Source organism: Simochromis diagramma, unplaced genomic scaffold (assembly GCF_900408965.1).
Source record: "Simochromis diagramma unplaced genomic scaffold, fSimDia1.1 OVJJ01000216.1, whole genome shotgun sequence".
NCBI classification, from domain to species: Eukaryota; Metazoa; Chordata; class Actinopteri; order Cichliformes; family Cichlidae; genus Simochromis; species Simochromis diagramma.
The window spans coordinates 2,597,960-2,615,236 of NW_024386883.1; the positions used below are offsets into that span (position 1 = coordinate 2,597,960).

Consider the following 17,277-nt stretch of genomic DNA (forward strand, 5'->3'; position numbering starts at 1 on the left):
TAAGTGTAATTGGAGACATTACCCAGAATCCTTAGCATGCTTTCCACAGTGAACAGACCCTTGTGGTCTGTGGTTTTGGTTGTGGAATTTTCGAGAGCTTCTTGTGCAGACGGGGGATCTGTGGCCCACGCTACCTGAGGGATGGGGTAGATATTCTGAGAGGAGCAAGTGACCATCTCGTCGGTTATCTCCATGATCACAGACTGGATCAGTGCTGGAAGGAAAGCAGAAAAGATAAAAGTGTGGCTTTAATGGCAGCCTGATTCAGTTTGTGCAACTAGAAAGTTCCATTTTACAGTTCAGCATTGTCAACAGTAAAACTAGTGTTTTTCATGTTCACACTTAGTAATGTGCACTTTTTCCGCACCAGTGCTGGCATTTAGGAGAGATGCTCTTTCAAGCAAATCTTGAAAGTGGTGTTTTTCTGCTGCATTTCAATTCTGTGGTTCACTAGTTCTCCTGTGGGCAGTCTATACTTGGTATACTTTGTATAAAGTCAATTTCATGTACAGCCTATGGAGCAGCTAGAATATGCTGTATTTAATGAACATGTTGGTACTCAACAGATATAATAGCACACGAAGTTTACATTATATTTTTGGCATCAGGGTCCTGTGAGGATTTGCTAGAAATGCTGTTAAAATGCAACAATCTTACAAATCTACTCATTTGGTGGAGACTGTTTTTCTTATTCTCATGCCAGAAAAATTCAATATTTCAGTGACAAAAAAAGACAATATGTCACTTCAGAGCACAGGTTTTTGAGCACAGGTTCTACCAGTCGGTAAGCCAGTATCTCGATCTCTGAATCCTCCAGTTTGCATGCAGAAATATCCTTGTGCAAGATACTGAACCCCCAGCTACCCCGGATGCATCCATCAAAATGTGTGTGTGAATGTTAGAAAAAGCACTTAGGCATAGATAAAAGTGCTGTGTGTGTGTGTGTGTGTGTGTGTGTGTGTGTGTGTGTGTGTGTGTGTGTGTGTGTGTGTGTGTGTGTGTGTGTGTGTGTGTGTGTGTGTGTGATTGGCTGAATTAGTCTTGAGTGCTCAGCTTACTAGAAAGGTGCAACACTGAGAATAGATGTGTTAAAGAATAACAACACATAATGAGTTAAATAAGATCGCATGTGCTGCATATGCTTGAAATTTGGTAACTAATTCTTATGTATTTTTATACAGGTTAAAATTAAAACGTAAAAACATTCATACAATATGTGTATTGTGTAAAAACAAACACCTTTTCTAACTATTTTCTGACTATTTACCGCATACTTTAAATGATCACTATGACAGCAACTGAAGCGCAAGATATCAGCTTCTAACAGTTTAGGTGTTTGCTTTCTGAATTTTCCATTAGGACATGTAAAAGCCAGTCTGCTGGACTGTAGTGGAAAAAAGTAGAACAAATGTTCCACCTTGTTGTCAGGAGCCTGAGGGCAATTCATGAATGGATGCACTCATTGCCACTTTACTGCTCAAAGCTTTATTAGTAAAAAAAAAAAAAAAAAAAAAAAAAAGCCACACACACAAAAAAATCATAAACAGTTGGGTTAAATGTGTGATATTCTGTATTATAAATGTTACAAATGCATCATACTGGACTGACCTTTCACCTCCAGGTTGACAAACAACTCCTGGTTGCCCTTTCGTGTGCTCGTGTAGCATTTGTATCTGCCTTTGTCTTGAACTTTGACCCTTCTGAGGAGCAGAGAGGCATTGCCGTGAGGGATGTGGGAGTTGAACAAGGCTGTCCTTCCACTGAAGTGCTTGTTCTGGAGTCCAAACTGGTCCTTGTTGTAGTAGTAACTGTGGACAGGGATTTGCTGCTTATACCAGTGGATGACCACTGTGCCTGTGGGTTTGAAGCTACAGGGCAGGATGCAGTCATCGTGGAAGATGCAAGTGACATTGGCATCTGGTAGTAAGACTGTGAGAAAGCAAAGTTATTGTCACGAATGAATCAGCAATTAACACTAAACTTTATTTATAAATAATGTCCTACTGGATTAAAATTAGTTTTCTGTTCTTGATTCTCACTGATCTCCCCACCATATTTGTATTGCTTTGTTTGGATGAATCATTTGATGATGGACATTAAAAAATGATTGTATGTCTCCTGCTGTGTCAACAGCGTGCCACAATTAGAAATCCTTCACTTTTACACCCATTGACTGATGCGATTCTATTTTTCACAACATGAATCTGGGTTAATAAAATCCAATTTTCTATCAGAACAACTGAAACGATTTCTGACCTTATCTCTTTTATTACTGATAACATGTAAGCTGTGTGTTTGACTGGAATCAAGATTTTTTTTCCTAACATTTTCACATCCCCTCTGCCTAATGAGTAACCCTGAGATGTGTGCAGCTGTCACAGTAACGCTTTCAGGGTATCGGGGACGCACGCAGCTGTGTTTACAGCTGCTGTGGAAACTTAAAGGCAAAAATGATGCTATCTGCAAAAGCTGCCCATTGTTCAAAGCACTGTTGCTGCTCAAACGCAACACCAGTGACACATGGCGTAGTGGTATAATTTTAACAAGTCGGCCGCTACAGTGCATTGCTTATTTCCTTCGCACTGATTGCCAACACACTGCAGAGTCACCTTTAAATTACATTAACCTTATGTTAAATTCACACACTGCTCTTCCTGTGGCTTTGACTTTCTTAATTTTCAATTATTAGAATAAATTACACATAAGCATATGTTGTATAAAGAGACGTCAAATATCACAGTACCTTTTGAGTTTGTCGATGGCAGCTTATCCAAAAACATGATCAGCATAAACACAAGTCCACTCGTGTCCGCCATGTCAGATGACCTGCGTCAGGATGGTGAACCTGTAACACTATTTGACTTGCGTGCGCATGAAAGCACATTGGTGTGCGGTGAGCTGTTTCTGTGTGATTCCACTTTACATCCTTCCTGACACTAATGAAACTCTGATTAGTTAACCGTGCAGGTAAAAGTTTAACCAGCCTCCCCGTGAATGCTCCACAACACAACACCTTAAGCTGAACACCTCACATCAAACAGCTCTCTCTCTTTCCATTCTAACAAATAACTCCATGTAGTCTAAACACACACACACACACACAAATATATATATATATATATATATATATATATATATATATATATATATATATATATATATATATATATATATATATATATATACATATATATATATATATATATATATATATATATATGTATATATCAACATGATTTTATGTAAGGATGTGTAGGTATAAAGGTAAAACGGAAGGGGAAGCGTGTTTTGTGTGTGATGGAGTGTGAATAAATTGAGACAACACTTTTTTAACCTTAAAGCATGGTTGTCTTTTTCTTCAAACATAATGAGAGTCATGAAATCACACATAATAAATATACTGTCAGCATGTTTTTCCAGATACTTTTGTCAAGCAGCTCAGCCGTGTCGCATGCAGAAAGTTTTTATGCACCTTATCCCAAACTGGATAAGTCTAAGGTTCAAAGTATATTAATGTTATTTTGTTGCTTTTCCATAAATGCAAAATATCCAACACAAACAGCTGCAGATAGCTCACTTGCTGGCTTTTCTCATATTTTGGAAGATGATGACCTCTAGAGGGCACAGGCGAGATGTTTCTGCCCAGCTGTCTAACAGCTGTGGGATCACATGTGAGTGAACCAAGCTGCACGTGCACGATTCTTTAAGATGTCATTGCTCATGTCTGCCCTAAATCAACTTTAATCCCAGATTAAAGGGAGCATGCTACTAGGGTCATGCTGTCCATGTTTTGATTATATTATTAATTTTGTCTTAGTTTCTACTTCTCAATCCCAGGCCTTAATTTCTTGATTAAAAGCACCTTCAGCAAATTTAATCTCATGTGGAGACACAAATAAATATTTGAAACAGCAAAAATGTTGCCAATTGTTTTCAATTTATAAAACAGGGATGTCAAACTCATTTTACTGTGTGTGGGCCACATACTTCCCACTTTGACCTTAGGTGGGCTGGACCAATGATCGGACATGATAAATATTCAATGTTCAGTCTGGTTGTTCAAAATACAAAGTTTCAATGTACAGTCTTGAGAGTGGTAAGGACTGAAATGCTAGTGATGTAGCTGAGTCTCAAAATCACAGGCTGAGGAAAAGTCGTCATATTTTGCAGGTTGAGGACCTAAACAAAGACTCCACAGACTCCAATGTGCAGAAATAAAATATAGCAAAGCTTTATTGCAGGATGAAGAGGTATCCAAAAATACAACATGCGGTCCATAGAAAAGGCAACTAAGTAAACAACAAAGTGGTATGGAGCGCACCAGGGTGATAAAAGGAACATAACCAGGAGCAAGGCACAAACGCAGATACCACAACAAAGGATAAAGAGAGACTGGGCTATTTAACACTAAGGCAAATCAGGGGGAAAGGGATAGGCGAGAAGGGACAGGAACATTAAAAAGAAATCAAAACCCTGATGTATAATTAGAGTCACAAGTAGAAACAAAAGCTGTCCCAGTAAAGTGAAGACACAAAACACAAAAATAAAAAAGCAAACCAAAAAATCTTTAACAAAAGAAAGTCCCAACTTAAAAACCTAGGTGTACACCCAGGACCATGACAGGAATAAGTTCAAGCTTGTCATTATCATAAAGTGATAAAACTGTCATAGTTAATATAGCCAGTGACAAAAACATGAATCTTCACAAGCCCAGTTTTGGCAGACAACACATGGAAGCAATGCCTCCTTGGGCCAGCTGTTTATAGCCCAACACAAACCAGGCAAAAACACTCCTCATCATCAGAGGACTGTTCTCTCTCGTCTTCTTAGTCTTCCTTCCTTGGGAAAAATCTGTGGTGTCCTGAATTGTCTTTTTAGCATCAGCGACCCATTTTCTCCTTTTCTTATCCGGGACTAGTGAGACAAGCATCCAACTAACCACTTGACAAGCATTTTAAGCTAGCTACCACATGGCTTTAGCCTTCTAATGAAAAACTGACTTAAATCAAAGCTATTACTTTTATTTTATAAAAAGTATTCTGACCAATGAAAATGAGAGAAAAAAACCCCTCCTCACTTCAGTGTTTCGTGTGTGTTCCACATAATCACCACTGCAAAACAGACTGAAAAAGAAACACCCATACAACAGAAAGTCATTGTGTGGCTTCTCAGTGGTCTAATTTTCATATGTGTGCAGTAGTGATGTGTCGGTCGCGAACGAAATGGCTCTTAGAGCCGGGACTTTGACGACGGGAGCCGTTGGGTTTTCTTTTCCTTTCTCTCACCCTCTCTCTCGCACTTTTTTTCCGCTTCAATTTAAAATTAATTTTTTTTTAAATAGTTAAACGTTGAAATGTGAATAGTTGGTTTTAGTATTATATGATTTATTTATTACATTTTATGTGGAGTGAATAAATAAAAGTATATTTACGGTGGCCCATAGAGACAAAGCACGTACAAACTCCGAAGCATGTACAAACTCAGAAGCACGTAAAAACTCCAAAACACGTACAAAAGACAACAGAAGTGCTCCAGGATGCTAGGGGCAGTGTTGAGCTTTTGTTACTTAGAGGCTACACAAGCCAGCAAGTACCAACGACCGGATTTGGTGTGTGGTAGTAACAGGTAAATGAACATTTTTTTTTAATTATTTGAATATATATGAGTGCTTGTGTATAAATACACAAACAATACACATATGCTTTCAATTGTGTAATTTAAGTGATCTAGGTAGCTCTGTTAAGGAAGTTCAGTTAACGCTAGAAATGTGTTTTGGAGTTTGTATGTGCTTTGTCTCTAAGGGCCACTGCATAAACATATATAAATAAAACCACTTTTTTTACATTAGTAATTCCTTTTGTGCTTAATTTTATATTATTGTTAATAATAAATTAATTAAAGCAACAAAACAACCTGAAGAGTCGGTTCGGAGCCGAAAGAGCCGGCTCTTTTTAGTGAGCCGAGCCGAAAGAGCCGGTTCTCTAAAAAGAGCCGGAAATCCCATCACTAGTGTGCAAATCCCTCGTCGACCACAAAACTATATTCATGGACTGGCTGACTTTTGTGATTGAGATATTGCTAACACTAACCCTCTTTTGAGGATCAACGTTGACCTGTGGCTCATTAAGACGATAAATCTGGTGCTTCTACAGTGAAACTTGGACCGCTTCCATGTTCGTAATCACTACTCTCAGGTGACTTCAGATAGTATAATCTATTTCTCAGTTTGGGACATAGTTTACACAAAAGGGTGTGTCATGCTTACTTGAACTATGATACACCTTTCAGTCTTCCTGGAATAAATAGGCACGGGTTGGGTTGATTTGAGTGCTACAGCACCTCCTGGTGGATAGTAGGTGACTTGCATGTGAAAGTACAAATACTGTATTAAAAATGACTAAATATAAATGATTTTTTTCACATTTTAATGACGCTTCCATTTAATTAAGCACTCGGTAGTGATTGTTGCTTAGGGTGAGCCACATCTCTGACCACAGTGTGCTCGCCAGGTTTTTTCAGTAGGCCACAGCAACACATGAAAATACATTTGCAGAAGAGAATTAATAATACATCAGAAAGATGAAACATAAGCACATAGTCACAATAAACAACTGAGAAGCTTAAATGCTTGACAGCAAGCGAGATGACAACATCAAGCTATATCTCATTTGGACTACAAGAATTAGGTAATTAGATTTACATGCTTGGGCACCATACAGTAGGGATAAATGTGCATTATTAGGCCTTAACCTTTATAACTGATGTGTGATTAATTTAAGGCCTTTGACTGAAGTCTGTAGTGATCTTATTGTTACAAGACTACTGCAGGCTTTGGTCAAAGGTCGGTCTTATACTGAAGAGTGAGTCATTGCAGGTATGTTGTCTTTGGCTGCCAGCTGCACCAGTAATAACAGTGCTGACGTCTTTAAGATATGATAAATATTCAAGATCGTCTATGTGATAAGAACTATTTTAAATTCTAGATTTAACAGGGAGAAAAAGAAGAGAAGCTAACATGGGTGAAATATAATCTCTTGTTTTTTTAGTCGCTTTTGTACTCTTACTGCAGCATTCTGGATTAAATCAGGGCTTTTCGGGGGGAACTTTTACCACAGACTAATAATAATGAATTACAACAATCCAACCTAGAAATAATCAATGCATGAACTAGTTTTTCAGCATCACTCTGAGACACGGATTTTTGTCATTTTATCTTCCATATTTGTTTAATGTGCATGTTAAAGGACATGTCCTGTTCAAAAATGCATCCACAGCACTGTGCTGGTCTACACTGTCTTTGTTTAGATCTCATGTTTAAGAAATTGAAAGCTGCAATTAATTTTATTCTTGCTCTATATTTTTTTCCTTTTTAGTGCATTGTCATGTTTTTTTACTTGCATTGGATTCCAAAGGTATGTTTGCTGGCAGGGAGGGTTCTGCTTTTGCCAGAAACCTTTGTCTGAAATGTCTAATGTCAGTAGTAGTATTAACTGTACTCAATTTTTTAAGTATTTGAGAGGATTAAAGGAGTCATCATGTGCCTTGAATGCGACACACTCAGAAGCCATAAGTAACACACGTCATGTTTGCAGACGTCACTCCTGACATATGTTTGAATCTGTCTGCTCTTGATGGGATCACTTGCGTCCTCCCACCACCCAGGAGCGCTACTGGGTTGAGAATTGTGTGTGTGTGTGTGTGTGTGTGTGTGTGTGAGGGGGGGGGAGAGAGAGAATCCTACAATGTATAAAAGTAGGCTGCAGCCTTTTTATTTTTATCTGGTCAGAAATGATGATGAAACTGTTGTTGGTATTATCCCCCCCGTCCCCGCCCTCTGCTTCCTCCAGTTTGTAGGTTACTGAAAGATTTCACCAACCACAGAAAAGAAGATTAGAGAGGAATTAATGGTATTCCTTTGTCATTATAGGAATAAATTGATATTTGGCGGGGGTGGGGACAGTCTGGAGTTGGAGCAACATGATGTGTCAGGAGACGTAAGCAGAGGGATGGCACAGTGACAAACAAACTCAGAGCCAGGGGGATGCCAGTCTGCTGGATATCTCAACTGACGTTCACCATGTTACAGGAGATGAGCGAGCGGGATAACGCAGAAGCAGCCGGGCGCGCGCGTGACGGGACAGAATGAGAGCTGCTGGGACATGGACGGCGTCAGTAGAGGACGGGGACAACTGTGACATTGACTGGGAGAGACCCTGACGAAGTGGGAGGGACATCTGGGTTCCTCTTGTCTTTGAAGCCCCAGCTTAACCATGAGAGTGGCCTTCCTGGCCTTAAGACTGATGTGCTTGGCCTGGTTGTGGCCTGTCACTCAGCTCAACAGCAGCCACTTCCCGAACAAGAGGAGAAACAAGGAGCTGTACGTCGGAGAGAACGCTAGACAAAAGCACGGAGGGTGAGCAAAAGTGACGTTTCTTAGATGAATCTTTGATTTACTATAATTGTGGAGCTTCTTCTTATGTGGAAACTGACCTTCATGGGTGATATTATGGACATCATTTCCATGTCCTACTTTGTAGAGCTTTCACATGTAAATATAAATAACTGCATCTTTTTGCGTTTATGTCCACTGATGGTAGATCAGTGTCAGAGAAAGGTCATAGATTATGTGCAGTGCTCAGAAAATTAGTGTTGATTGTTGCTGAATCTAAAACATAAAACGATGTGAACTTTGGTTTGGTTTTAGGATAACTATGACATCCTCTCAGTGACTAAAGTCATTCAGGAGTCAGATATAAATGAAAGAGGCTCCACAATATCAAGCTGAGTTACACATGTGCTAGAATGCAGTGGAAAGCAAAAGTACTCATCTCCCTTTGGCTACGGCCTTTGCTTTTAATCAGAGTGCTAGAGTCCATCTAACCATCACTAACACCATCTGTCAGTGGTGTTTTAAGTGTTTGTTAGAAAGAAATCTAGACAGAGAGAACGATTTTACTTAAGCTGTTATTTCTTCTCTTTGCGTTCCAGACGGGTGGATCTTAAGATGAAGAAGTTGGACAGCACCAAGTCTCTGCTAATTAAGTCTGAGCAGCTGCTTCGGATTGAAGACCATGACTTTGCAATGCGCCCTGGCTTTGGAGGTAACACACACACACACACACGCACACGCACACACTTGGTCATTGTATTTATTATGGATTTATTTGTATTTATTATACATTTATTTTAACTTTTTCTCACTCCAAATATTTTTCCTAGTATTTTTTTTTAAGTGTGCTTTAATGGTAACACAGCAGGTTGATTTAGGTTACTGTGCTGTTTTTGGTATTATGCCGCCCAAAAAGCCCTTTGTGACCTAGATTGTCTGCTTTGAGAGACAATGACTGCGGTAGCACGGATAAAATAATCTGAACTGTGTTCCTAATTCTCCCTGTGTGTGTGTGTGTGTGTGTGTGTGTGTGTGTGTGCTTCCAATCACAGGTCTGGATTTTTTTTATCTTTTGCATCTTTTTTGTCATTACCTTAAAGAAACCCTGCACAGTAATCACTTTCTCTACTGCATGTTCACAGTGGTCACCCTCTTTTGTAATGTCTGTTTGAATTCATTTTCTTTCCAGTCAGAAGGCAAAACAAGTTGCTTAGTGTCTGTCTCAGTCTTTTCAGCGGATGATTACACAGATGTTTACGTCAGCCTAATAAGAGTTCTTGGAACATTTTATCTGGTGAATGAGAGCCTCTGAACAGCATTTGCTTGTCATCTCAGGAAAAATCTATTCTTGTATCAATGCCATTCCCTAAGACATCTGCAGGCGTGCACCATGGGTTTGTTGTGCTGTGACAACAGTGTTGGGTGTTACGTGTTATTGAGTGTCAGAGTGATTAGATCACTGTTGATGTTCCTCTGACAGGAAATCAGCTGCATATTTCAAGACTGTATCCAAGTCAGTCAGGTCATAAAGCATTCAGGCAAAGAGGGCATTAAGTAGTTGTATCATTTGTTGTCAGGTGATAATGAATGTCTGTACCTGCAAATACAGGCGTCTTGCTTCTAAACCACGACTAAAGCTGCCACTCTGTAGGAAACTAACAAGCCGATTGCTGGTGAGATGGTTGAGGGTATTCTGCCAGTGCTAACCTGCTGTGCAATGAGGTAAAATCAACTGACTATAGTAAACATATTAGGATGTAGAATTTCTGAATGTATAACCACAAAGCTAACTGCAGAGGGGATTTTGGTTGTCTGATGAGTTACTTTTCTCACTGGGTAGTGTGACAGGTTATTTTTTTAATAGCAATAATCTTGTTATGTAACAAATTAGTATTAAAAGTAAGATTACCCGTCACTTGATCAGTTTGCACGACTGGAACATTGTCATTAAATCATTGTTATTCAGCTACTGGGTCAAGCAAATCGGTGGTGGTTACGAATTGGAAAACACTTTATCTTTCTGTTTTCTGTTTCTTTGTTCTGTTTCGTTAATTCACTTTGTGACTATGATACTAATAAAACATCATATTTATTTAAAATAGAGTTGAGTTCGAGACCCATTTTTTTGTTTCTTATTTACTTCAAACCTTTTCTTCCTAAACTAACTAATCACTGAGCTGATAGTGTGAGTTAACTCCGTTAGCTGCAAACACATTTGCTGGATTGTTGCATTTGTCTGCTATGTGTGGTGTCCTGTGGCCCGCGAAGATTTTTTCTTCATTTTTTTTCCTCCTTTCCTTTTTTTTTTTTTTGTTGGTAATAGAGAGTTTTGAAGCTCATTAATGAGTTTAAGTGAGCTAACTCTGTTTGACCCTATTCCAGGATGTCAGCATCCCAGTAAAATCCCTCCACCTTCATTACTCCATTGTGATTGCAAACACATGCTTTTGAGTGCTTACCTTCATTAAGTAATGGCACAGAAAAAACCCCAACAACATCAGCCGGTGTTTACAGTTCAAATCATACATTAACCGTATTGTGCCGCAGGATAATGACAAGAACCATTCTTCTTACTATACACTACCCTGGATATTTATGTAATAATACAATGTGGCAGATTTTCAATTAATGGATCCTTTAAGATAACATAATGAATTAGTGAGTGTTGTTGAATATCCACACATGCATGTTGACTGTGTAACCTCAGGGAAATTTATAGGCATGTAGGTAGTGAGCTACCGCTCCCATAGGCCAGATTAGATTAGAAAGGATTCGCTTATTTTCCCAGTACTAAATGTACCGTATGGGGTCACACGAGTTAATGTAGTTGATGTAGTTGATGTAATTTCTCAGAATCGGTAGAGAGCTAAGTATTACATATTTCTGTTACAGTATTAACAGCTTAACCAAGAAAGTAGTGAAGATATACAAATAATTAAACAATTTTTTTTGACATTTATCTTCTTAACTGAGCAGCAGCGTTCATTTAAGGTGTCGTGCATGAGCTCGACGCCTTTGTCTAAATCAAATACTGTAAAGAAAGGTCACTGAAACATGCATTTCAAGTAAAGCAACATTTTGAGGAGTTGATTTTTACTGTGAACCAAAAAAATAAATAAATAAAAGGTGAGGTTGTGCATTTACAAAGATTTCCAGTGTAAGGTAATGGTTCCTTTGACATTCAAAAATGTAGAATGTGAACATAAGATTTTTTGCTTCAGTCACAGATGTTTATACTGTACTGTGTATCATGACTGTATAAACTAGGGTTGCCTCTGCATATAGCTCAGAAGTGGGATTTACACATTGGTAATCTCTGACAGATGTACAAACAGATGTTATCCAACTGATCCATTACAACATCTGTCCAGGTTCAGCCCTGCCTGTTGGTGTCGATGTCCAGGTGGAGAGCATTGACAGCATTTCTGAAGTAAACATGGTACGCACCTTTTAGATTTCAGTAGTTAATCTAATCAAAAGAAACTGACTTGTTTTCTCTGTTGAACATGAGCGTTTTTGTTTTTTTGTTTTTTCTTTTTGTAGGACTTCACCATGACTCTCTACCTGCGGCATTACTGGCAAGATGATCGCCTGGCCTTCCCCTCCAGCAGCAACAAGAGTCGGACCTTCGATGCACGTCTGGTGAAGAAAATCTGGGTTCCAGATGTGTTTTTTGTCCACTCTAAGCGTTCTTTTATCCATGATACAACCATGGAGAACATCATGCTGAGGGTTTATCCTGATGGAAATATTCTCTACAGTGTTAGGTAAAAAAAAATAATGATATATGTCTCATTGTATTCATAGAGAGATCACTATAATTGCATTTTCTGTCATTAGCCAGTAGCCAAAATAATGGCTAATACTGGCTGTCATTATCTTGTCTTTTTGAAATTAGAAGGGCCTAAATTTGATGAAATTGATTGGGATGCTAAAGTGTTAGCTAACACTATCTGGTAAGGTGGATCTACAGACTCCAGGCTCTGATAAATAGTGTCAACATTAAAATAAAAAATGTTAACATTAACACTGATTAACATTAACATTCATTTTTAAAGGATTTCATTCTTTTTTGAATAAGTGTTAGGACAATTACCTGCACACGAAGATGAGCCAATACAGATAATGCAGACATGCATTAATTCAGCTTTCTTACTAGTGGCCAGCAGGGGGCAACTCTTTAATGAATTGGTGTGAAGTCTATAGGAAAAGGAGCCTACTGCTTCCTCTAAATATTGCCTTTGTGAATTATGGTCTGAAGTCAAAAAGGAGGATGCACTTATGTTTTAGGGTGGGGTTGTGATTGGCATATTGTTACCTTGTGAGCACAGTGTATTGATTTCTCTGTCAAACTGAAGCATCAGGCTTCAAAACACGACACAAACACACAGTTTCAAAATGAGACCACCAATCGGTGACGTCACAGTGGCTACATCTGTGTTTTACGCACAGCCTGTGTTATCGATTTACTTTCGGGGCCAGGCTCAAATGGCCATTAGAGAAACTGTATTGGTGTTTGCTCCAGCTGGTTTCAGTTTTCAGCCCTGAGGGGTGCTGTTTGCCAAAAATCAGACCAATGAAGCCATTTGCACTAAAACCCCTTGTACAGTATATACAAATTAGCAAGGGTTGTTAAACCATCAAGTTTTAAGCTTACATGTCCTGATACAATGAGTTATGGCTTAAATTTTACTAAGACTGTTTGATGAGCATGAACATCACCACAGCCCAGTTTAGTGGGCAGGGTATGAAGTGAATATGAGAAGGTGGACTGTAAGCTCCCAGACGGCATTCAACGTATCCATTTCAGTCACAGACGATGACAATATGGCACAAATTCCCAAATGGCCAACAGCAGCCACAAACTGTGTCAGGCACAGATGCTGTTACTGAATGAATCAATTCAGTCCAGTAGTTTTATTTTACACTGTTTCACTGAGATTACTGCAATATTTATGTAGGTATTTATTTAACTAAAAGCTGTGTTTCAGGATCACTGTGACGGCTCTTTGCTCAATGGACTTCAGCAGTTTCCCTCTGGACACACAGAACTGCTCTCTGGAGCTGGAGAGCTGTGAGTATTAAGCTGCAGTCCTACCTAATAGGATATCCAGTGTTGTTTGCAGAGTAATAATGTTAATTCCTACATTAAATGTACTTGTTCTTGTGCTGACATGTTTCGCTGGTAAACATGTTACACAACATTTGATGCACTATTATGTAATTTAAAAAATGTGGGCTAGAGAAAGCTTTGAGCTTGTTAAATTTTCAAACACTATCTATTTTCCGCACAAAAACACAACTGGATATGCTTGAATGTTATACAGTTGGGACTGAGACAGCTCAGAGTGCATTACCTTACTTCATACTCACAGTAGTAAGCATCACCATCCCCCTTTTGCACAAATTATTTATAATCCTCGGGTCATTCAAGTCAGCCTCTGTGCATTATGCTTGTCTATCCTCATGATGCAGGATTTACTGCAGTGTTTGGGAATTCTTTGGTCTTTACTGCTCTCTCTCACTCTGTGTGTCTCAATCATGGATCCTGATCTCAGGGGAGAGTTGGTAGTTCCATTTTTGGCAGCTTTCTCCTCTCCTCTGAGAGAAACATCCATGAAACTTCTAAGAGAGGCAATACGCGAAGGTGTCCAACCCCAAACGCCCACCCTCTTTCTCTCCTCTCTTGAAGATGCTTACAATGAGAACGACCTAATGCTCTACTGGAAGAACGGGAACGATTCATTAAGGACTGACGAGATTGTGCTCTCTCAGTTTTTTATTGAAGACTTCCAGCCTTCCTTTGGGCTTGCCTTCTACAGCAGCACTGGTATGTCCGGCAGGAGTCTGGGGACACTCTGAGATGTATTCATTTTGAAAACAGCCAGAGTGCTCCAGACCCCTACAGTTTTTCTAAATAGGAACAGTTTAACATTTTGGAAAATACGCATTACATAAAAAGATTTGACACCACTCTTACAGTCGTTTTCTATGGAGATGCAGCCAGCAGTTGATTAACTTGTCCAAGCTTGTGAAAACAGCTTACCCGGCAAAGGCTACAAAATCCAATAACCAGCATCTGTAGAGTTTACCAATGAACACATTATTCCCATTTCCAGTCATAATGCTTTGCTACAGTAACTGTGTACTGGCAAAAGCTTTTATATGTACACAGACATGACTGAGTGCTATTGATTGTTTAGGTTCTCTGTGAGAAAGAAAATAACCACATTTTCCAAAATGATGACATGGGAATCAATCCCTCTCTGCAAAGCAGAAAGGTATTGACTGCGGGGTCTACTTTTTCAAACCCAGTTTCCTTTTATTGTTGTCTGTGTAGAAAGAAACACTAGAATTGGAGAAAGAGAGATTTTCATCTCAGTTTTAAATCTTTTGTGAGGGAACCTACAGTATCCAATCTATGAAGATGTTATGTAACTCCGGCATTAAAGAGATTTGCTCTCTCATTTGAGTTCTAGGTTCTCCCCGTAGGTTCATGTTGGACTTTTATTTTTAATAAGGACAACTTTATTTTCTCCTGTCAGTTACTGATATCACCCTGCTTTCCGCCTGCACTCCACTGTGTCCATTTATCTGTTTCAGGTTGGTACAATCGGCTCTACATAAACTTCATTCTAAGGCGGCATATCTTCTTCTTCATGCTTCAGACGTACTTTCCCACCATGCTGATGGTGATGCTGTCCTGGGTGTCTTTCTGGATAGACAGGAGAGCCGTACCTGCCCGTGTCTCCCTGGGTACTAAGCCGTTGAACCAATACGACCAACATAAATAATTACCGAAATTGTATTTTCATCTGGACCGATAAGAAAATATCACCATGCCTAGTTTTTACTTTAAATTCATCTTTCCATTGATTAACCTTTTGAGAGTGAAATGGTAAGATTGATTCCACTCCCTTGTTTGCCAAATACTGGAGAGATTAGGCGTAAATCAGTCAGGAAGCACATCGTCTCATCAAATAATTACACCTTGTTTTTGAGATCTAATTGCCTGTATTTAAACTGTGAGAACTTCCTCCTTATGGAGGAAGGAGTGGAGGAAGTTTGTCAACCAGGAGACCCCAGTTTGCTTGGTATTTTGATAGCTTCGTGCTTTGCACATTTTGTTATGATTTCACTTGTTATTTTCTTTCTCTTTCCAACTGCTATTTGGTTAAAGTTCAGGAAAGTAGTGGGGTTTGGATTAAAATATCCTGTTCACAAGATTCTTATGTTATAAGTTAGTGAAACTCACATCATTGTTTTACAATAGGTTCTCACTTAGGTGCAATGACCTGCAATGACAATGATAGTGAAGTTCCCAGCAGCCAAACAGTAGATATTTCCTGGCTTATGGACAGGAGAGATGAGTGTCACTGTTCTAATCTGCCGCTCAGCAAGAAAGCAAATAAGCGTATCCAATGGTATCTGCTGGTTCACCATCTATGTTTTCCCCCTCCTACACAGTTAGCTTACGCAAGGAGACGCCATCATTAAGGCTGGGCTATTTCCAATTCTAAAAGCTTTACGAGCAAAAGAGCACTAAATCAGAGTTAAGCTAGTTTGCATCCAGCAATGATGTAATAATGACTTTGCCTTCTGTAATTAATGAACATAAATACACTTGCATGGTTATATGCTTGTCAAAACCCTGAGGATGATGATAAAGGATATGCCCTTTCAAGCCCACTGCCCTTTACCACGACTAAAGTATTTCGATTACATTATCACATTTGCTGTGATTTTTATGGCACAATTGTTCATACACTGAATTCACATTGGTACATAAAAGGTCTTCAAAGGATAATTTCTTGTTATTACTTGTTTGTAGCTACAATAGCATTATTCTCTGCAATGTTTCTGCAGCAACAGTCACAACTGGTTTTTCTGTATCCAGGCATCACCACCGTACTGACAATGTCCACCATCATCACCGGTGTGTCGGCCTCTATGCCACAGGTGTCTTACGTAAAAGCTGTAGACATCTATCTATGGGCGAGCTTCCTGTTTGTCTTTCTGTCAGTCATCGAGTACGCTGCGGTCAACTATTTCACCACAGTGGAGGAGATGAAGAAGCTGAAGAGAGCAAAGGTCAAGTTCTTTCTAAAATCTTCTCAAATCTCCTGTCCTATTTAGGCTACGGTATGCAGCCATAAGGCAATCTCCAGAAACTAACAGTGATCTGCTCTCCTCTCTCTGCAGATGCCCACCTCTTACAATGGTGCTGAGGCTATGGCCTTTGATGGGTGTTTCCACGACAATGAAATTGACCTGGCCTCCCTCCCCGCCAGCACCCCAAATACAGAGAGGAACATCCAGTCTCGAAACTCGACTGTCTCCGCACCCACAGAAGGCACCAGGCTACATCGCAAGCACCCTTTAAAACGAAACCTCAGCTTCATCATGAGCAACAGCTACATGATCGACTCATACTCCAGGGTATTATTCCCGCTGGCTTACCTGCTCTTCAACATCATTTACTGGAGCATGTATGCATAGCACATTGAGTAAGCAGCAGAAAAAAACAAAAGAACTGTTCCTTTTTTGACTCTTGTCACAACTGCACAAATGAACAAAAACAGACGGATAATAATGGTAAATGGCCTGTATTTATATAGCGCTTTACTAGTCCCTAAGGACCCCAAAGCACTTTACATATCCAGTCATCCACCCATTCACACACACATTCACACACTGGTGATGGCAAGCTACATTGTAGCCACAGCCGCCCTGGGGCGCACTGACAGAGGCGAGGCTGCCGGACACTGGCGCCACCGGGCCCTCTGACCACCACCAGTAGGCAACGGGTGAAGTGTCTTGCCCAAGGACACAACGACCAAGACTGTCCAAGCCGGGGCTCGAACCGGCAACCTTCCGATTACAAGGCA

The 17,277-nt window shown here is 39.7% G+C and overlaps 1 protein-coding gene across 2 annotated transcripts; it reads left to right on the plus strand.

Annotated features, from left to right (window-relative positions):
- Nucleotides 1–7,721: 7,721 nt before the first annotated feature.
- gabrr3a (gamma-aminobutyric acid type A receptor subunit rho3a) lies at nucleotides 7,722–17,045 on the plus strand. Of its 2 annotated transcripts, XM_040033226.1 has the most exons (9): nucleotides 7,722–8,413; nucleotides 8,989–9,101; nucleotides 11,761–11,828; nucleotides 11,933–12,156; nucleotides 13,381–13,463; nucleotides 14,082–14,219; nucleotides 14,993–15,145; nucleotides 16,287–16,480; nucleotides 16,592–17,045. In XM_040033226.1, the coding sequence occupies exons 1-9, from the start codon at nucleotides 8,271–8,273 to the stop codon at nucleotides 16,886–16,888; spliced, it is 1,413 nt and encodes a 470-aa protein (XP_039889160.1). In that variant the 5' UTR covers nucleotides 7,722–8,270; the 3' UTR covers nucleotides 16,889–17,045. The 2 variants fall into 2 exon arrangements, with proteins under 2 accessions (XP_039889160.1, XP_039889161.1); XM_040033227.1 differs by lacking the exon at nucleotides 14,082–14,219.
- Nucleotides 17,046–17,277: the final 232 nt, after the last annotated feature.